Here is a 22,233-nt window from a genome sequence, read left to right on the forward strand (position 1 = left end):
ATCCCACGTCCCAGGCTGTCTCCAGAAAAGCCAATTCATACTCACTTATGTACCCCCCTCCTTCTGGCCTGACAATTCCGAGGGGGTCAAGAATTTCACAACAGATGGGACACCTCCTTGGGGAGGGCAGAATATAAGCACACAAAGACCAAGTCTCTTCTCCTAACAATCCCCTGGCGATTGCTTGGTAATAATTTTCCCCACGACGGCGTGGACACCACCTCCTATGACCTTCGCAAATTTCCTTCGTAAGCCCTAACGCACTCGTCGACCTGTGTACCAAGCAATCGCCGCCTGCCTATTCCAGGCTCCTGTGGGTCCCGCTCCTTTTAGTCCCTCCCAGGGGGGTGATCAGGCCCCCTCTTGCACGCTGCCGGGTGGGTTCCTCCTCACCTGAGTGCTCAGTTCCCCTGCTGCCGTCCACCACCTGCTAATGTGAAAGATCTGGGCATTGAGAAGCAGAATCCTTCCAGAAGGGCGAGGCACCTTCCCTCCACTAGAAGATTCAAGCCACAAGGCCTTGGAGTAGTCCCAAATGGGACTTGTCTCCTCAAAGTGAGGAGTTTCCCGGCTAATGCAGCAAATGTTGTAGCCACGCATTCTGGGAAACAAACTCACTCAGAAGGACGATGCAGATAGTAGAGTGCAGTCTATTACACCAGCGGGCCCAAGGCAGAGTCTCCTCTTAGCCAAGGACTCTGACCAGTTTTTGTGAAAACTTTACACAAAGGAACAAAGAAAAAGAAAGATACAATCAAAGTTAACCTGTGATTCATATGCCTTAAGCCTAGGTAGTTAACAGTGGACAATTATCCATGGGCCTGTGATCATACCCCAATAAGCATAATAGAATTTATGATTCTATTCAGTTACACAGATAAGTAAGGTATTATTTTAGGCGACTAGGAGAGTCTAGGTACGAGCCCTGGGGCTTTCCTTCTGGGGGGTCTGGTTTTCCAGTTGGTGTGTCGTTTCCATAGATACTGGGCATATAGCTCAAAGTCCACAGTCTGGCCCAAGATGGAGTCCTGCTTTCAAGATGGAGCCTGTTCTGTCTGTTTTCTCCTGCTTTGGCAGCAAGATTATTTACCACTGCTTCACCTGGGAAGCACTGTCATCTAATAAGGAGTTAAGTACTGGGAGTCTATTCGTCCTGTCCAGTTCTACTTGTAGCATGCTGGTACAAGCTCTTCTCTTAATACTCCTTGCGTGCCTGCTAAGTTGCTTCAGTCATGTCTTTGCAACTCTGTGGACTGTAGCCCTCCAGGTGAAAGGTTATTGCTGAACCATGAAAGACTCCGGGGATTCTTGGCCTCTGGAGGAGAAGAATTCAAACCGGCTTGATTGCTCAGGGCTTTTGTGTAATAAAGTTATATTAAAGTATAAAAGAGATAGAGAAAGCTTCTGACATAGGCATCAGAAGGGGGCAGAAAGAGTGCCCCCCTGCTAGTCTTTAGCCAGATGTTATATAGCTACTGCTGCTGCTGCTGCTAAGTCGCTTCAGTCGTATCCAACTCTGTGAGACCACAGAGATGGCAGCCCACCAGGCTCCCGCGTCCCTGGGATTCTCTAAGCAAGAACACTGGAGTGGGTTGCCATTTCCTTCTCCAATGCATGAAAGTGAGAAGTGAAAGTGAAGTCGTGTCTGACTCCTAGCGACCCCATGGACTGCAGCCCACCAGGCTCCTCCATCCATGGGATTTTCCAGGCAAGAGTACTGGAGTGGGTTGCCTAGCAGTCTGCTAATTAGAGCAAGGAAATGTGTCAAAACTCAGAGAATGGCACCAGGCCCCTCACCCACAACATGCATTTTGAGATAACATTGGACCAGGTGAGTCATCCCAGGCCATAAAGCGATTGACATAAATCTTGAAGATAGGCAGATTTCCATACAAATATATGGTTTCATTAACATAGATTAAGAGAATAATGTATAACATACTGGTTTGTCAAGTTGGTTCTGAGCCTTTAGGCGAACCTACTTGAAGACAGAGACTAGGGTAAATGCATAGCACATTAACATAGCCTGAGACAAACATTTCCATAAGAAAAATGCATTGGTTAGCTCAAGGCTTGAGAAAAGTTAAGTTCAGGTAGAACCAGGTGTCATTGTAGCAACACAGAATTTTAAGAGAAACTCTTTAAATTTGTATGGACATGAGTATGGGTAAACTCCAGGAGTTGGTGATGGACAGGGAGGCCTGGTGTGCTGCGGTTCATGGGGTCGCAAAGAGTTGGACATGACTGAGCGACTAAACTAAACTGAACTGAGAGAAGGGGAAAAAATATAACACTAGTTTGTTTCCTCCTGCCGCTTAAAAGAGATTAAAAATGTCTGACACTTGCAGCCTATTTCCTCCATTTGGAGACCCCTGGCCTTCCTGCCTAACCCTCTCACGGGCTCTTCTATCCATAGGTGTCTCCAAGCAAGAATACTGGAGTGGCTTACCATGCCCCCCTCCAGGAGATCTTCCTGACCCACATCTCTTGCGTCTTTTGCTTTGGCAGGGCTTTTTTTTTTTTTTTAACACTAGTGATAATTTACAGTGGTTGGCGTCGAGTTTGTGGTCTCTGAAGGAGAAAATTTCACTCCGGGGGCAAAGACACAGTCTCAGTCTTTTGTGCAGCAAAGTTTTATTAAAGTGAAAAGATAGAAAAGTCCTCCAGCAAAAGGCCCTGCAAGCGGCTAGGGCATTATATACTTTTCAACTGGCTGCCGAGAATAGATAAAAAGAACACTTCAAGACTACAAGTTCCGGTGTACCCTTTCCCAAGCCACACATCCTGAAATAACTTCAGTACAAGATTAGCGAAAAGGAACATGTTCTATGCAACATGCTTCTGGGGGAGATATATTGTTGCAGAGGAACAGGCTCCCAGGCAAGATTTATTACAATTAGAATCATTAACATAGAGTGTAAGAAAAGCATTTCCTTGAGTAAGACTGTGTCATCACTAGCTCCTAAAGAAAGGCCAGTTCTTGGGCAAGATACATTTTTGCACAAGGCTTAAGGAAAGCTTGAGTGAGAAAGTTCACCTACTCCTTAAAGGCCCCTGGACTGCCTAAGTTTTAACTCTCTCACTAGGACCACTTGGGAAGCTCCCTTAAAACTCCAGTAGTTGCCTAAGCTACTTTACCACCAAAAAAAAAAGACTTCCACTTACCCTATACCTAAGGTAAATTATTTAATGTTCCCCCCTGACATCAAGAATGAAATAAAGACATATTTGCTGATACCACTTGTTTTAAATGTGGCTTTGGATGCTCTAACCAACACAGTAAAAGAGAAAAAGAAAAGGCATGTGAATTGGGAAGGAAGAAATGACAGTCATAATTCACAAACAGCATACTCATGTATATTGAAAACCTAAAAGAATTGGAAAGTATGTTTAATAAGGTCACTGAACACAATGTCTAAAAAATTCAGTTGTATACCTTTATTCCAGAAAATAAATAGAAAATGACATGTAAATAGATAATTATAATAGCACCAACAGTCATCAAATACCTCATAAGAACCCAATCAAAAGATGTGATACAAAACATTATTGACTACAAAAAAATTACTGACAAATTAAAATAAGTTCTAAATAAATGCAAGTTAATATACCATGTTCATGGATTGCTAATGTTAAGTAGTTAGAATAGGAAAATGGAGTCCAGAATGGTAGTGGCTAAAAGACAACGAAGAGAAAAGCCCGCGAAAATAGAACAAAGGAAGGTCCGAGGACCAGAGTGAGGACCTCAGGTAGAACAAATAACACTCCTGACTAGCTCGATTTATAAAGGGCAGGCCCAGGGGAAAGAAAAAACATAAAGAGAGGAGCCAAAGGGCCTGGGGGTCTCTCTCTCCCGCGTGCGCATGCGCTCTCTCTCTCCTCTTCGCGTCTTTTGGGTTGGTATGCCCTCACACCTGTATTTTCCTTTTATTTTCTAAATAAAACTGAGCGGTAACATGGAGCTGTAACAATGATCTGTCCGAGAGCTATAACACGGTCTGTCTGAGAGCTGTGACACGCCAAGGGCATTAACGTCCATTGCTTCAAATTCTTCTTGTGATGAGACACAACCGAGGAAATTACACACTCCCCTGACACTAAGATGCCATTTCTCCCCAAACTGATCTTTAGATTCAGTGAAATTTAATACAATGTCCCAGGTAATTTTTGAGTGGAAATCAAAAAGCAGTTTCTAAAATCTATACAGAAATTTAAGGGCTGAGAATAGCCAAGGAAATTTTGAAGAAGAATAAAGCTGGAATACTTACAACTAGCAACTATCAAGATGTATTATAAAGTTGTAGTTACTGTCAACTGTAGTGCTGGAGAAAAAGACTCTTGAGAGTCCCTTGGATGCCAAGGAGATCAAAGATTGACTTGGATGCCAATCAATCCTAAGGGAAAGCAACCCTGATCATGAAGCTTCAATACTTTGGCCATCTGATGCAAAGAGCCAACTCATTGGAAAAGACCCTGATACTCAGAAAGATTGAGGGTAGGAATAGAACATGGCGAGAGAGGATGAAGTGGTTGGATGGCATCACTGACTCAATGGACATGAGTTTGTGCAAACTCCAGGAGATGGTGAAGGACAAGAAAGCCTGGAGGGCTGCAGTCCCTGGGGTTGCCAAAAAGTCGGACATGACTTAGTGACTGAACAACAACAACAATTGAGGACCATCTATGTGAGGATTTTCTTCTTCATCCCAATTCCTGCTGTCATTCTCAAGTAATTATAAGAAACACCTGGACAATGTATCCTACCAGCTAGGCTCACATTTCTTTGACTTTCAATTCCTGTTACTTTCATTTCTGTTTCACACATGCTACCTCTCTGATGGTCACAGTTTAGTTCTTTACATCACCAGAACCTTAATATCTTCCTTTCTTACTGGAAGTTTATTTCTACTACACCTGCTGTTTAGCTTCTTCTGGATATCCAGCCACTTGAGTGCTCCACTTTATGCAGGTTATCAGTATCCTTCTATCCTCATCGTATGCAGAATAAACATCAGGATCTGTAGCTTGAACGACTTTTATTTTAGCTCGTCTCTCAGGGCTAAGAATAGCTCTCAGAATAACTTTTATTTTCAGAGCTATAAGCTCTCATTTTTAGCTCTATAGCTCACTTTTCTATGAGCCCAAACAACGCTTCAGTCATGAGTCAGTCATACAGCTACCTTCTATACTGAGGCTTCTGGATAAAATCTGCCTATCTTTGAAAATATAAAATGAATGCAAGCTCATAAACTCTAGTATCAGTTGAACTACAGAACACTATTCATCAACTTCATTTCCTTTTTTTTTTTTTTTTTTTAATTCATTCTCTATAAAACTAAAGAGTTATTCCACACCTTTGCCAATCTCCTTGGATCTAGTCATCTCCAAACTTCCTTTTAAGAACATGGCATCATATCTTACTGAGGAAATTAATACAAGAACTTCCTTTCAATTTCTGATCCTACTCTACATCTACCCATATCATAAGACACATTTCTTTTCTTTTAAAATCTATACCTATACCTCATTTTTGTCTTCTTTTAAAAATTTTTGGCTGTGCTGTGTGGCATGTAGAATCCTAGTTTCCTAACCAGGGATCAAACCCATGTCCCCTGCATTGAAAGGGCAGAGTCTTGAGCACTGGCCCACTAAGGAAGTCCCTTATTCTAGCCTTCTTATATTTGGTTTCATGGTGTGATTTGACATTTTGGTTTGGAATCAAATCCTACATTTGTTCTCAAGCCCATCTCCTCTCATTCCCACTAAGGTTTTGCCTTATGAATTACCTCTTTCTCCAATCTATCTTCAATTTCTTTCTTTGTTTCCTTCACCTTACCTTAAGTATTTAAGAGACCATCTTGTCTTCTCCAAAAATTCCATTAATCTGCCATTATTTTCTAACTAATGTTAAGCTAGAGCATAGGTTTAATAGAGCTAGGATTTAACTGTCTCCAGATCACACACTAACAAAGGTAACCCAGTATCCTCTGACATATAATAGGGTTTAAATAATAACTATCTTGAGGTATTACTGTTAGCATTAAATGAGACACCATACTATGTATGGTAGGTGTTGAACAAATATTAGTTTCCTTTTCTTTCCATCCTTTCTAGTTCCTAAGTGTAGGGGCTGTGTCTAAATCATTTTTGTGTCTCTACTGTATAAATCACTTTTATATATCTAATTACCTTATCTAGACCATATCTAATTCCTGAAAATGAGGCAATGAGGGGAGGAACAAACTCTTAAAATTATCTTATTTTAGTTGTTATTTAGAATTCAGTTCAATTCAGTTCTGTCGCTCAGTCGTGTCCAACTCTTTGTGACTCCATGGACTGCAACATGCCAGGCTTCCCTGTCCATCACCAACTCCCAGAGCTTACTCAAACTCATGTCCATTGAGTCGGTGATGCCATCCAGCCATCTCATCCTCTGTCGTCCCCTTTTCCTCCTGCCTTCAATCTTTCCCAGCATCAGAGTCTTTTCCATTGAGTCTGTTTTTCGTGTCAGGTGGACAAAGTATTGGAGCTTCAACTTCAGCATCAGTTCTTCCAATGAACATTCAGGACTGATTTCCTTTAGGATTGATTTGTTTGATCTCCTTACAGTTCAAGGGACTCTCAAGAGTCTTCTCCAACACCACAGTTCAGAAGCATCAATTCTTTGGCACTCAGCTTTTTTAATAGTCCAACTCTCACATCCATACATGACTACTGGAAAACAATAGCTTTGACTAGATGGATCATTGTTGGCCAAGTAATGTCTCTGCTTTTTAATATGCTGTCTAGGTAGGTCATAGCTTTTCTTCCAAGGAGCAAGCGTCTTTTAACTTCATAGCTGCAGTTACCATTTGCAGTCATTTTGGATCCCCCTAAAATAAAGTTTCTCAGTTCAGTTCAGTTCAGTTCAGTCACTCAGTCGTGTCCAACTCTTTGCGACCTCATGAATCACAGAACGCCAGGCCTCCCTGTCCGTCACCAACTCCCAGAGTTCACTCAGACTCACGTCCATCGAGTCGGTGATTCCATCTAGCCATCTCATCCTGCTTCGTTCCCTTTTCCTCCTGCCCCCAATCCCTCCCAGCATCAGGATCTTTTCCAATGAGTCAACTCTTCACATGAGGTGGCCAAAATATTGGAGTTTCAGCTTCAGCATCAGTTCTTCCAATGAACACCCAGGACTGATCTCCTTTAGAATGGACTGGTTGGATTTCCTTGCCATTCAAGGGACTCTCAAGAGTCTTCTCCAACACCACAGTTCAAAAGCATCAATTCTTCAGTGCTCAGCTTTCTTCACAGTCCAACTCTCACATCCATACATGATTACTGGAAAAACCATAGCCTTAACTAGACGGACCTTTGTTGGCAAAGTAGTATCTCTGCTTTTCAATATACTATCGACATTGGTCACAACTTTCCTTCCAAGGAGTAAGTGTCTTTTAATTTCATGGCTGCAGTCACCATCTGCAGTGATTTTGGAGCGCCTAAAAATAAAGTCTGATATTGTTTCCACTGTTTTCCCATCTATTTCCCATGAAGTGATGGGACCAGATGCCATGATCTTCGTTTTCTGAATGTTGAGCTTTAAGCCAACTTTTTCACTCTCCTCTATCACTTTCATCAAGAGGCTTTTTAGTTCCTCTACTCTTTCTGCCATAAGGGTGGTGTCATCTGCATATCTGAGGTTATTGATATTTCTCCCGGCAATCTTGATTCCAGCTTGTGCTTCTTCCAGCCCAGCGTTTCTCATGATGTACTCTGCATAGAAGTTAAATAAGCAGGGTGACAATATACAGCCTTGACGTACTCCTTTTCCTATTTGGAACCAGTCTGTTGTTCCATGTCCACTTCTAACTGTTGCTTCCTGACCTGCATACAGGTTTCTCAAGAGGCAGGTCAGGTGGTCTGGTATTCCCATCTCTTTCGGAATCTTCCACAGTTTATTGTGATCCACACAGTCAAAAGCTTTGGCATAGTCAATAAAGCAGAAATAGATGCTTTTCTGGAACTCTTGCTTTTTTGATGATCCAGCGGATGTTGGCAATTCGATCTCTGGTTCCTCTGCCTTTACTAAAACCAGCTTGAACATCCGGAAGTTCATGGTTCACGTACTGCTGAAGCCTGGCTTGGAGAATTTTGAGCAGTATTTCACTAGCGTGTGAGATGAGCACAATCGTGCGATAGTTTGAGCATTCTTTGGCATTGTCTTTCTTTGGGATTGGAATGAAAACTGACCTTTTCCAGTCCTGTGGCCACTGCTGAGTTTTCCAAATTAGCTGGCATATTGAGTGCAGCACTTTCACAGCATCATCTTTCAGGATTTGAAATAGCTCCACTGGAATTCCATCACCTCCACTAGCTTTGTTCATAGTGATGCTTTCTAAGGCCCACTTGACTTCACATTCCAGGTTGTTTGGCTCTAGGTGAGTGATCACACCATCGTGATTATCTGGGTCATGAAGCTCTTTTTTGTACAGTTCTTCTGTGTTTTCTTGCCACCTCTTCTTAATATCTTCTGCTTCTGTTAGGTCCATACCATTTCTGTCCTTTATCGAGCCCATCTTTCCATGAAATGTTCCCTTGGTATCTCTAATTTTCTTGAAGAGATCTCTAGTCTTTCCCATTCTGTTGTTTTCCTCTATTTCTTTGCATTGATCACTGAGGAAGGCTTTCTTATCTCTTCTTGCTATTCTTTGGAACTCAGCATTCAGATGCTTATATCTTTCCTTTTCTCCTTTGCTTTTCACTTCTCTTCTTTTCACAGCTATTTGTAAGGCCTCCTCAGACAGCCATTTTGTTTTTTTGCATTTCTTTTCCATGGGGATGGTCTTGATCCCTATTTCCTTTACAGTGTCATGAACCTCTGTCCATAGTTTATCAGGCACTCTTGTCTATCATATCTAGTCCCTTAAATCTATTTCTCACACCCACTCTATAATCATAAGGGATTTGACTTAGGGCATACCTGAATGGTCTAGTGGTTTCCCCTACTTTCTTCAATTTAAGTTTGGCAATAAGGAGTTCATGGTCTGAGCCACAGTCAGCTCTGAGTCTCTTTTTTTGCTGACTGTATAGAGCTTCTCCATCTTTGGCTGCAAAGAATATAATCAATCTGATTTCGGTGTTGACCATCTGGTGATGTCCATGTGTAGAGTCTTCTCTTGTGTTGTTGGAAGAGGGTGTTTGCTATGACCAGTGCATTTTCTTGGCAAGACTCTATTAGCCTTTGCCCTGCTTCATTCCGTATTCCAAGGCCAAATTTGCCTGTTACTCCAGGTGTTTCTGGACTTCCTACTTTTGCATTCCAGTCCCCTATAATGAAAAGGACATCTTTTTTGGGTGTTAATTCTAAAAGGTCTTGTAGGCCTTCATAGAACCATTCAACGTCAGCTTCTTCATCATTACTGGTTGGGGCATAGGCTTGGATCACCGTGATATTGAATGGTTTGCCTTGGAAACGAACAGAGATCATTCTGTCATTTTTGAGATTGCATCCAAAATGGACTCTTTTGTTGACTGTGATGGCTACTCCATTTCTTCTAAGGGATTCCTGCCTGCAGTAGTAGATATAATGGTCATCTGAGTTAAATTCACCCATTCCAGTCCATTTTAGTTTGCTGATTCCTAGAATGTTGACTTTAAATCTTGCCATCTCCTGTTTGACCACTTCCGATTTGCCTTGATTCATGGACCTAACATTCCAGGTTCCTATGCAATATTGCTCTTTACAGCATTGGACCTTGCTTCTATCACCAGTCACATCCACAACTGGGTATTGTTTTTGCTTTGGCTCCATCCCTTCATTCTTTCTGGAGTTATATCTCCACTGATCTCCAATAGCATATTGGGCACCTACCGATCCAGGGACTTCCCCTTTCAGTATCCTACCATTTTGCCTTTTCATACTGTTCATGGGGTTCTCAAGGCAAGAATACTGAAGTGGTTGCCATTCCCTTCTCCAGTGGACCACATTCTGTCACCGTTTCTATTGTTTCCCCATCTCTTTGCCATGAAGTGATAGGACCGGATGCTATGAACTTAGTTTTCTAAGTGTTGAGCTTTAAGCCAACTTTTTCACTATCCTCTTTCACTTTCATCAAGAGGCTCACTAATTTACAAATTAGTGAGTTTAATATTGTGATATCTGATTCATGACTAAGTTTAGAAAATGAAGCTAGATCTCTCGCTGTGTCTGTTTGGATATATGTATGCCTCAGTATGTATCTTTGTCTTTGAATAATGTTGCAGGGGGTTAATTTGTAAATGAGCTTTAATCTAATTGGCCTAAAAAAAGTAAGCACTTACAAATGAAACAATTCTACATACAAGAGAAATTTAGCAATTATGAATTACTGAAGTCATAATTAATGATTTTCAGTTTCACATGAACTGGGAAATGTTCAGTATTAAATTAATACCGGGTATTAATGTTTGATCTAATTATTATAGACATGTCTAAGAGTCATTAATACTAAGCATAATATTTTCATCCTGCTTAGGTTTAATATAAGCTAAATAAAATCTTGTTATATCTGTTACAAATTTGTCAGCAAGGAAACTTTTCCATGTGAAGAAATGTTTAAGGAAAGAAAATGTAAATGAGATAAGAGTTTTTAGATAAACTCTGTTAAGAATAATTATGCTTTAGCTTCGGTGGCCTTAGTGGTTGGGGTATAGACTTGATTTACTGTGATATTGAATGGTTTGCCTTAGAAATGAATTGAGACCATTCTTTCGTTTTTGAAGTTGCAACCAAGTTGCCCCTTCTCACCTCATTTAAGGTGATCTGTTCCTGTAAAGTGCCTGTCTGGTTCTTTTTTCCGAACCTAGCCTTCTCTAACTCCCTTACCCTACCACCACAGTGCACAGGGGTGCCAAAGAGTCAGAGAGGACTTAGTCGCTAAATACACGTGTATCCATGTCTTGCATTTCTGCAATCTTCGGACTTTTCTGGCACAGTAAGTCGTGCACTCAGAGGGACAGATGAACCTCCATTAAATACCCTATTAAAACAACAACAACAATGGGGAAAATAAAGGTAATTAGAGCACGAAAAAAGCGTAGTTGAGGCCTGGGCTCTGACCCGGGGGGCGGGGAGCCCCAGCCGCCCAGGCGGGTCGGCTCCCTGGCCAGCCCAGTCTTGCCAACTTGGGGCTCTCTGACCCGCCTCCCTTCGCGCGCGCATTTCCGGCCAGACCTAGGGAGGCCAGACATGGCGGTGCTAAACCAGCTTCTCTTTTCTTGGGGCCGCGGTTCCCGGCGGGTAAGGCAGCGCCGAAAGGGCCGGGAGCCCTGCGTGTCCCCTGCAAGATCCCCGTCCAGGGAGCGCAGACCCGGCGTCCCGGGCGCGGGGAGGAGCGCCGTGGGGCCCCGCGGTCCCGGTGCGGGGAGCTAGGCGCGGGCGTCCTGCAGACGCGGGGCCGGGGTAGGGGGCTGTGGCTTCCCGGGACTGGGATGAAGAGGGGCGGTCACATCCAAGCTGCCCTCGGGAGAAGCCCTGGGGTACGTTTGTGCCCGTGTGGAGGGGCACGTTGAACGCCTGCGTGGTTCTCACAAGTTGCACATTCTTGTGAGTTTCCAGTGAAAGTCGGGCTTCCCTGGTGTCTCAGCTGGTGAAGAATCCGCCTGCAATGCAGGAGACCTGGGTTCGATCCCTAGCTTAGGGAGATCCCCTGGAGAAGGGAAAGGCTACCCACTCCAGTATTCTGGCATGGAGAATTGCATGGACTATATAGTCCATGAGGTCGCAAAGAGTCCAAGTTGCATGTAAATAGAGAGAAGGGCCCTGCACACACCTGCCGGCCTGGGGACGAGGGGGAAAGGGAAGGAGGGGTGGGGAGCGGGGCCCAGAGGAAACATTGGCCTTAGCTGGAGTCCTTTTTTTTTTAAACGAAGAAATTCGTTCTCCTGTTTGTTGTTCAAAGATCAATACCAACCTGGCGTGCGTGAGTGCTAAGTCCCGTTGGACTCGTTGCGGGCCCCATGAACCGTGGCCTTCCAGGCGCCTCTGTCCAGGGAATTTTCCAGGGTCTTTCCTGAGTGGGTTGCCATTTCCTACTCCAGGGGGTCTTCCCCATCTGCGGAGCAGAACGCGCCTCTCTTTAGCCTTTGCCTCCTGGATTGGCAGGTGGATTCTTTACCTCTGCACTACACCTGGGAAGCCCATATGAACCTATTCACATAAAAAAAAAAAATAGAAAGCAAATCGAGCTGTTTAAATTTCCCTGCCTGCAGTTAATGCTGGGAGCGCTGCATCTCGGGCTGGCTTCCACAGCTTTTTCTCTCCTAATTTTGTTTGGTTTTGTCAACATCTCTCCACTAGTCTGATAGTCTAAAGTGGTCAAGAGGAAACAGCTAAAGAGGGAAAGAAAGAGAAAGGAAAAAGAGACTAATGATATCCAAGACAACCCCTTTCCTCAATCAAATGAAAAGAAACCTTAGTGAGCTAAGCGAAACTAAACCTGAATTCACAATTTCCTTAGCCAAGTAGAAAAATCAGTGTGCCAATTGTGAAAAAAACTTTTTTCAGTTAGAATGAGTAGCCATGTTTTTATCTTTTTTGAAAAACATGGACAAATTTCAAATTCCAGTTCTGAACACAAGGGAATACTATGAGTCTATGACGTAAGAGAGAACTTCCTTTTAAAAAGTGAGATTTGTTCAAGGCCAGGGTGTTGTTGATAGTATTTTCTCTTACAAAGATTTGGGTTGTAGGTTGTAAAAGAAGGCTACACTGTCTGATGCTTCTTAAAGAACTCTTCATTTGGATCCTATAATGGCTCTGTAAAGTAGAGAAATCTTCAGAGATTTTTTAAAGAACACAAATTGTTAGAATTGTAGTAATAAGGTCACACAGACCGTGTCCACGATCTTCTGATGTCATTACGCAATATAGCATGAGAGGGAGAAAATGAACTAAAAATTAATTGTAACCTGACAGTTTGAAGTTCCTTTGCTTAAGAAAAATGGAAGTTTTGAGGATGGAGGTTTGAAGGCAAGAGAGTTCCTTGTAAGTGGTGTGTCTCCCTTTCCTGGCCCACACAAGCTTCGGTGTGAATTCCTGGGTGTAGAAAAGTTTTCACATCTGTGAAGTGGCAGGTTGTTCCTGGAAACATGATTTTGTGGGCAAATACAAGTTGTTACAATTAAAGCCCCCGATTTAAATATTTTAGTTATCAAGAATCTGAGAAATGTTTCATCCCTCATATATCTATTTATGAAGTGAGCTTCCCTGGTGGCTCAGATGATAAAGAATCCACCTGCAATGCAAGCAGGCCTGGGTTCGATCCCTGGGTTGGGAAGATCCCTTGGAGAAGGGACTGGCTACCCACTCCAGTATTCTGGCCTGGAGAATTCCATGGACAGAGGAGCCTGGCAGGTCACAGTCCGTGGGGTTCCAAAGAGATGGACATGACTGAATGACTTTCACTGTTTATGAATATGGTGATTGCAGCCATGAAATTAAAAGACTCTTACTCCTTGGAAGGAAAGTTATGACCAACCTAGATAGCATATTCAAAAGCAGAGACATTACTTTGCCAACAAAGGTCTGTCTAGTCAAGGCTATGGTTTTTCCAGTGGTCATGTATGGATGTGAGAGTTGGACTGTGAAGAAAGCTGAGCACCGAAGAATTGATGCTTTTGAACTGTGGTGTTGGAGAAGACTCTTGAGAGTCCCTTGGTCTGCAAGGAAATCCAACCAGTCCATTCTAAAGGAGATCAGTCCTGCGTGTTCATTGGAAGGACTGATGCTAAAGCTGAAACCAGTACTTTGGCCACCTCATGAGAAGAGTTGACTCATTGGAAAAGACCCTGATGCTGGGGGTGCTTGGGGGCAGGAAGAAAAGGGGACGATAGAGGCTGAGATGGCTGAATGGCATCACCAACTCAATGGGCATGAGTTTGAATAAACTCCGGGAGTTGGTGATGGACAGGGAGGCCTGGCGTGCTGCGATTCATGGGATCGCAAAGAGTCGGACACGACTGAGCGACTGAACTAACTAACTAACCAATATTGTGCTATGGGCTACTAGGGCTCAGTTCAGTACAGCATTTAATGAGAACTAGCTCTTTGCTTGGCTATGGGAATGCAAAGGTTAAAAAAATACAAAACTTGCTCTCAAGTTGCTTTCAGTTTTACTGAGGAAAACATTCACTCATTCAGTAGTTTATCAGAAAATGCTAATTAAGTGCCTACAAAGTGTTGGGCATTCTTTGACAATCTTTACTTGGAAACTATCACTACCATCCTTGAATTAATAGCTTCTTGTATATTTTTAAAGTTATGAATAATAACTCATGATTGGACCGTCAAATAATTTAGTGGAACAAAATGAGTTTAAGAAAAGCAAAATGGAATAGAATAGAAAATACAAGAATTCATCTTATATAGTAAGGTTAAGCATACAATTTGTGGAACTTTTAAAAATTTACAGTTCTTTGATATCTCTGATGCACATTGCCATCCTTTGCCTCCTCCCTGTTTTGGGGGGCTTCTCTTGTGGCTCAGCTGGTAAAGAATCCACCTGCAATGCAGGAGACCTGGATTTGATCCCTGGGTTGGGAAGATCCCCTGGAAATTTTTCAGGGGGAACTGCTACCCACTCCAATATTCTGACCTGGAGAATTCCATGGACTGTATAGTCCATGGGGGTCACAAAGAGTCAGACACAACTGAGGGACTTTCACTTTTTAAAAAAAAATAAAGAGTAATTAGTATTTTTATAAAAATGATACTGGGCCAATATGAATTCAAGTAATATATTAATAGTTAAATTAAACAAAATAATACATGTCTGCAAACTGGCCAGTCAGAAATAACCAGGGTTAATGTTTGACCAACTTCATCCCAGGCATCTGTTTGTACTGGCAAAGAGACGGCTGACTAGCCATGTTTTTGCTTGGCTGTATCACATTTGTTTTTCACATTGAATTTAATCAACATTGTTTCATTTTATTCTGATGCTGAATATTGTCAGTGAGAAGTATAAAGCCAGCTAGATTTTTTTCCCCCTTGTTTATGTTTCGAGTTTTCTTTATTTTATTTTTTTCTATCCAGAAAGCCTAAGAAATCTTTCTTTACCCAACTCAAAATTTCAGAATATAGGTTTCTTGGAGGCAGGCCTAGAATAGTGCCCAGTGAAGTGATAGTAGCTTAGTCATGTCTGACTCTTTTTGACTCCATGGACTGTAACCTGCCAGGCTCCTCTGTCCATGGAATTCTCCAGGCAACAATAGTGGAGTGAGTTGCCATTTAGCACAGAGTAAATAACTAACATCTGTTACACGACAGAATACATGTACTGTGCTGTGTGTAAGGCATATTTCATACTAGGTCCTCATCCAAAATCTGTCTGAAATACTGTATTCCAGTGGGTCATCATGAGACATCAACAGACTGTGAAAATGCAGATGTGTTATTAGAATGGACATCTGAACGAAACAGTGTGTTGCTAAAGGAGACAGGGAGGGCTTCATGAAGGAGGTGGCTCCAAGCTCACTTTTGGAATTGAGTTATATGGAGCCCCAAAGACAATCTAGATATTAATACAAGGAATTGCATGTTTCAAGAAGTGAAGGAGCATGGCCTGTTTTTAAAAAGCCAAGTGGTTTGGCACTGTGGAGTTTGTGAAGTTTTGGAGTCAGAGAGAAGTGCATGGAGATGATGAGGCTGAACAGATTGCCGAGGGCCCAAGGCATGCTGGGCTTCACTTATTTATGTGGCAGATTGAACATTTGCTATATATTAGGCACTATACTAAGCCATCCAAGCATAAGAAAGAACTGATTCTTGCTCACAAAGCTTAACAGTCTAGTAACATTATGATATAATATGGCACAAAGAAGGGGGAAATGTGGAAGCAGTGATAGAATTTATTTTCTTGGGCTCCAAAATTACTGGGGACAGTGACTGTAGCCATGAAATGAAAAGATGCTTGCTCCTTGGAAGGAAGGCTGTGACAGATGTAGACGGTGTATTACAAAGCAGAGACGTCGCTTTGCTGACAGAAGACCATGTAGCCAAAGCCATGGTTATTTCCAGTAGTCATGTACTGATGTGAGATTTGGACCACAAAAAAGGCTGAGCACCAAAGAACTGATGCTTTCAAACTGTGCTGGAGAATATTCTTGAGAGTCCCTTGGACTACGAGGAGATCAAATCAGTCCATCCTAAAGGAAATCAGACCTGAACATTCATTGGAAGGACTGAAGCTGAAGCTCCAATACTTTGGCCGCCTGATATGAAGAGCTACTCATTGGTAAAGACCCTGATTCTGGGAAACGTTGAAGGCAAAAGAAGTGGGTGGCAGAGGATGAGATGGTTAGGTTGTATCACTGACTCAATGGGCATGAATCTAAGCAAACTGGGAGATGGTGGAGGACAGAGGAGCCTGGTGTGCTACAGTCCATGAGGTTGCAAAGCATCATATAGGACTTAGCAATAATCACCTTAGGGGGAACATTTGCTTGCTGAGGGCAGCTAGCTCCCTAAGGTGATTATTGTTCACTTGCTAAGTTTTTTTTTTTTTTAATTTTAATTGGAGGCTAATTACTTTACAATATTGTGGTGGTTTTTGCCATACATTGACATGAATCAGCCATGGGTGTACATGTGTTCCCCATCCCGAACCCCTCTCCACCCCCCTCCCCATCCCATCCCTCAGGGTCATCCCAGTGCACCAGCCCTGAGTGCCCTGTCTCATGCAAAGAAGCTGGACTGGCGATCTGTTTCACATATGGTAATGTACATGTTTCAATGCTATTCTCTCAAATCATCCCACCCTCGCCTTCTCCCACAGAGTCCAAAAGTCTGTTCTTTACATCTGTGTCTCTTTTTCTATCTCGCATTTAGGGTCATCATCACCATCATTCTAAATTCCATATATATGCATTAATATACCGTATTGGTGTTTTTCTTTTTGACTTACTTTACTCTGTATAATAGGTTCCAGTTTCATCCACCTCATTAGAACTGATTCAAATGCATTCGCTTTAATAGCTGAGTAATATTCCATTGTGTATATATACCACAGCTTTCTTATCTGTTGGTTTGCTGATGGACATCTAGGTTGCTTCCATGTCCTGGCTATTGTAAACAGTCCTGTGATGAACATTGGGGTATCTCTTTCAATTCTGAACGTGTCTCTTTCAATTCTGGTTTCAAGAGGGAGAAGGTTTAAGAAGGACTACTCATGCCCTATTATTCTCTCAAAATTTTCTGGTCAGATAAACTATTTGTAGGGGGACAGAGTGAATAAAGGGGCAAAAGAAGCCTGGAGTTAAGGAGGGAAGACATCTTCCCTCCTGGGGGGAAGTGAAGCATCAGGACTGGGGAAGAAGACATTCCCACTCACAGAGGGGGAAGTGTACAGTTTTTAGGTGTATCATTTTGGAGTTTTACATTTAAACTAGAACCTGAAGGATCAGTGGAAGTTAGCCAGGGGAAGGAATAAGAGTAAGAAAGTTCTAGGCAGCAGAGTGACCTTCGTGAAGACCCAGACTAGAGTTATAGGTCCCAAGTAAGGAGGCGGGTTGTGAGAGACAGGCGGGGGAGGCCTGTGAGCCCCAGGAAGGAGTCAGAGCTTTGTCCTGAAGGCCTGAGAGCAGGGTGAGAATGGAGGAAACTTGGGCAAGACTCTCTCTGGATAAGAGACCGTGGTGGCCTCAACCGGGGAATGGCTGTACATGAGAGGCCTGAAGTCTGGTGATATTCAAGTGGTAACTGGAGAGTCCTTGCTGCTTGGTCCATGGTAGGAGGTGAGAAAGGAAGACTGGGCCAGGCTGAGGAGGCAAATGGCACCATCAGAAGTGGAAGCAGGAAAGTAATGTCATCAGGTGGGACTTGAGATAGGGATCCTAGAGTATAAGTAAAAGTGACAGGGGTCTGACCTAAGGGCAATTTTTGTTGCTATTTAGGACTAAAATGAACTCAGTGGATTGGGTGCATGGTGTGTGATGAAGTCCAAATTTCTATCATTGGCCCCTGAGCTAAGGAAAATGTTCCTCTCTGAGAGAATTTACAAGAAGAGCCAGAGAGAAGAGAGGGGTAAATGATGTATCTGGAAAATGTTAAGTGGCCTCTCAGTTCATTTCAGTTGCCCAGTCGTGTTTGACTCTTTGCGACCCCATGAACCACAGCATGCCAGGCCTCCCTGTCCATCACCAACTCCCAGAGTTTACCCAAACCCAAGTCCACTGAGTCAGTGATGCCATCCAACCATCTCCTCCTCTGTTGTCCCCTTCTCCTTCTACCCTCAATCTTTCCCATCATCAGGGTCTTTTCAAATGAGTCAGCGTTTTGCATCAGGTGGCCCAAGTATTGGAGTTTCAGCTTCAGCTTCAGTCCTTCCAATGAACACCCAGGACTGATCTCCTTTAGGATGGACTGGTTGTATCTCCTTGCAGTCCAAGGGACTCTCAAGAGTCTTCTCCAACACTAGTTCAAAACCATCAGTTCTTCGGTGCTCAGCTTTCTTTATAGTCCACATCCATACATGACCACTGGAAAAACCATAGCCTTGACTAGACGGACCTTTGTTGGCAAAGTAATATCTCTGCATTTTAATATGTTGTCTAGGTTGATCATAACTTTCCTTCCAAGGAGAAGCATCTTTAATTTCATGGCTGCAATCACCATCTGCAGTGATTTTGGAGCCCAGAAAAGTACAGTCTGATACTGTTTCCACTGTTTCCCCATCTATTTCCCATGAAGTTATGGGACTGGATGCCATGATCTTAGTTTTCTGAATGTTGAGCTGTAAACCAACTTTTTCACTCTCCTCTTTGACTTTCATCAAGAGGCTCTTTGGTTCTTCTTCACTTTCTGCCGTAAGGGGGGCCTCTAGGACTTCTAAACTGGTATACAGGTGATTTGATTAAGTTGTAGAGGTGGTGGGGAGAATGATAAGTCTGTCAGGAGTGTTAACGAAGGCCTTAGCCTTTGAATGATGCATGTTGAGTGTTGGTGGAGATCCGTTTGTGTAAAGATAGAGAGGTGGACACAGTTGGTATTTGGGGAACCTTGAATATTTTGTTTATCTGAGTATAAATTTTAAGGAGGGGAAAACAAAGGGAGATAAGGCTGGATAGATGGAGAAGAGCCAGGTCATGATGACTTGCTGTGCTGGGTGAAGCTGAGGAATCTGAACTTTATGCAGGGAATCCCAAAGAGAGAAGTGCTACAAGCAGGTTTGTAGTACTCTGGAGAGCAGTATCGCAGATGTGCTGGGTAAAGGGGGACTGGAGGGCAGAGACCACCTAAGAGATGATGTAGCACTGACCCTTAGTATTTGTGAATGGTGGAAGATAGGAGTCTTTGAAGTCAGACAGTAAGCAGAGAGGAAGGATACTGACTAGGGAGGTAGAATACGGGCAATTAGAAGGCATTTCATTAATACTTGGCAACCCTTAGTTTTTTTTTTTTCTTTTAGTTTTATTTATTTGTTTATGGCTGCACTGGATCTTCATTGCTGAATGCAGGCTTTCTCTAGTTGCAGAGAGCAGGGGCTACTCCTTGTTAAGGTGCTCAGGCTTCTCCTTGCAGTGGCTTCTCTTGTTACAGAGCACCGGTTCTAGGGTGCATGGGAGTCAGTAGCTGCAGCACATGGGCTCAGGAGTTGTGGCTCCTGGGCTCCAGAGCACAGGCTCAATAGTCGTGGCACATGGGTTTAGCTGCTCCCTGGCATGTGGGATCTTCGTGGGCCAGGGATTGAAGCTGTGTCTCCGGCATTGGCAGGCAGACTCTTTACCACTGAGCCACCAGGGAAACCCAGCCCTAGCCCTTAGTTTGTAAAGAAAATTCCGGGTGGAAAATAGTCAGCAAACTTAACTGTCCTATATTCTCTTCCTAAAATGATAACTTACTTTGACAGTAGAAATGCCTGGGTAAGTTAAGTAAGTTAAGAGTAAGGGGACAACTGTACTGTGATCCCTTCCAGAATGGGAAAACTCCCATGCTATCTTGCATCAAAAGCTGTGATAGAACTGTAGGCTTTCACAATTTGTGAAATGATGTTGCCATTCACCTTTAGCCCTGATTTATTTTGCTTATGCTTTAAAATTATATTTTTAACTCCAGATTAGATATCTCTACCTGACTATTCCACAGGCATGCCAGGTGAAACATTTCTGATACAGAACTGGTTATTTTCAATTCTCCAACTTGAGTCTTCTCAGATCAACCGAGTCATTTCAGTTACTATTTATACTATTTAAACTCTGTCATCTTCAGCTCTCCCCTTCTTGCTTCCCATTTCCAGTTGGCTGGCTTCTGAGTTCAGGCTAACCAACATGTTAAATGTGTGGAAAGTGTTGTCTTGCCTTGATTTCTGCTGTCCTCATTATTTCTTACCCAGACTAATGACTTTTGTCTGACTCATCCCCACTTCCTTCTAGTTCACCGTTAAATCTTATTCTTTCTAAAACACAAAGGCAACGCACAAAGTAGCTTCAGATACTGAGATGAAGGTGGGAGAAGCAGAAAATTTTGGTCCACCAAATAGCCTTGATTAAAGAGAGAGCCCTCTTTGTCTTCTTTTAGTGATATGGATCAAGGTGTGCTGAGGTTGGACTTTAAGGCAAGAGGAAATAGTAATTCACTGCATCTTCTTTTTCTGGGACCTTCTCACCCACAAGTAGTTTTATTTGTTGACTTCCCACTCCTCCTATGGTGGCGTTCAGTCAAGGTCGTCATCTCTTGCCTGGCCAGCTACAAAACATTACACCTACTTTCCCTGCTTTCCATTTTGCCTCCTACATTTTCTTCTCAATTTAGTAACCAGAACAAATCTCTACAAACCTAAGGCAGCTCATGACAGTCCTGTGCTCAAAACTTTGGAAAGTTTCCCACACAACTTGAGTAAGAATGTCAGTCCGTGTCGTGGCTGACTCAGCCTTTGTGATCCCGTCCTCTATGCCTCACTGACTTCACCTCTCTCCCTCTTTCTCCTTCCTCCATCTTCTTCAGCCATGCTGGCCCTCTGACTCTTCATGTGCTCGGTAGGCTTCCTTCTCAGGGGCTTTGCCTTTAGCTTTTCCTTTGCCTGAAAGAACCATGTGACCCATTCCCTCACTCCTTTTGGGTCTTTGTTCAGATGTCACTGCAGTGAGACCTTTGCTGACCACTCTATTTAAAATAGCAACATTCTACCCATATTCTATGCCTTATTTTTTTCCCACAGCAACACATTAGCTTTTACTATACTATATATTTCACTTAATTTATCTGCCCTCGTCCCAAAGATAATCTCTCTGTGGATGGAATAGTGTATCTGTTTTGCTCACCACTATATTGCCATTGGTTGGAAGAGTGTCTTGGGTATAGCATATGCTCAGTAAAAACTTGCTAAAAATAAAATGAGTTAACAGTATACCTAATTATAATATCATATTTGTCTCTAGTACTTTTTCATAGAAGCAAATTCCCAAATCACAACAAATCTCTTTCAAGCGCAGGGTTTATATTTCTTGGTTCAAAAAAGTTAGTCATATTAGTTTTGGCTAATGTGATAGGGATCAACAGGAGATGACTTGAATGAGAGGCAAGCAGGAGTGAAAACTCCACTTGAAAATTTCAAAGTGCCTATTAACTTATCTCTTTGATTTCATCTTCCTTGATTGCATAGTGTGGGTGAAACATCTATTTAGTCTACATCTAATTGCATACAGATAAGAACTGTAATAAAAATTAGCAAGTACACCCTGTAACACAGAGCAGCTACTTTTTCAAGGACTGATGTTCATCACTATGAGACATATCATCACGCAAAAATGTAATTTTTGTTTTGTAACTGGTAACAACCACATAATTCAGCCTAGCCACTGAAGCTTGGAGTCAGCTAACTTTCTTTTATATTTGCTTAGCCTTACCTTCATGTTGCTGTGGCAATGAGATCTGTGTTCTGCAGAAGATTAGAATATCAGAGGCCTCTGTGCAGTGCCCGGTTTAAGAGAAGGAGCAGGTAGAGGTGCTCAAGCAAACCACACAGGTGTGGAGTTTGAGTTTAATAAAGCCTGTGGCAAGAATGGAATGGGTAGAATTTGGGCTCTTCAATTTTGTTAAAGTTTTTAGTATACTGACACTATTGGCATTAGCAGGTGGGATGATCTCTTTATTCTGCAGGAAATAACGTCCTGTCTGCCCCTTATATTTCCAGACACTATGAACCATGTCAATTATGTGGAAGTGACAGTAGGGTCTGGGCACTGAAAAGAATGCATGCATGTCACAGGCTT

At 42.7% G+C, this 22,233-nt stretch overlaps 1 protein-coding gene across 2 annotated transcripts in view; it reads left to right on the top strand.

The window, feature by feature from the left end:
* The first annotated feature begins 11,122 nt into the window (after positions 1–11,122).
* The window catches only part of DECR1 (2,4-dienoyl-CoA reductase 1), a 44,948-nt gene continuing 33,837 nt past the window's right edge, over positions 11,123–22,233 (top strand). Inside the window, exon 1 of one of the 2 annotated variants that reach the window (XM_005888295.3) lies at positions 11,123–11,263. In XM_005888295.3, coding sequence (XP_005888357.1) covers positions 11,213–11,263 — 51 coding nt within the window. In that variant the 5' untranslated portion in view covers positions 11,123–11,212. Of the gene's footprint in view, positions 11,264–16,574; positions 16,740–22,233 lie in introns of those variants that run through there. The other variant, XM_070382927.1, reaches the window with a different exon arrangement.

The sequence above is a fragment of the Bos mutus genome, chromosome 14 (genome assembly GCF_027580195.1).
Source record: "Bos mutus isolate GX-2022 chromosome 14, NWIPB_WYAK_1.1, whole genome shotgun sequence".
In the NCBI taxonomy this organism is placed as follows: domain Eukaryota; kingdom Metazoa; phylum Chordata; class Mammalia; order Artiodactyla; family Bovidae; genus Bos; species Bos mutus.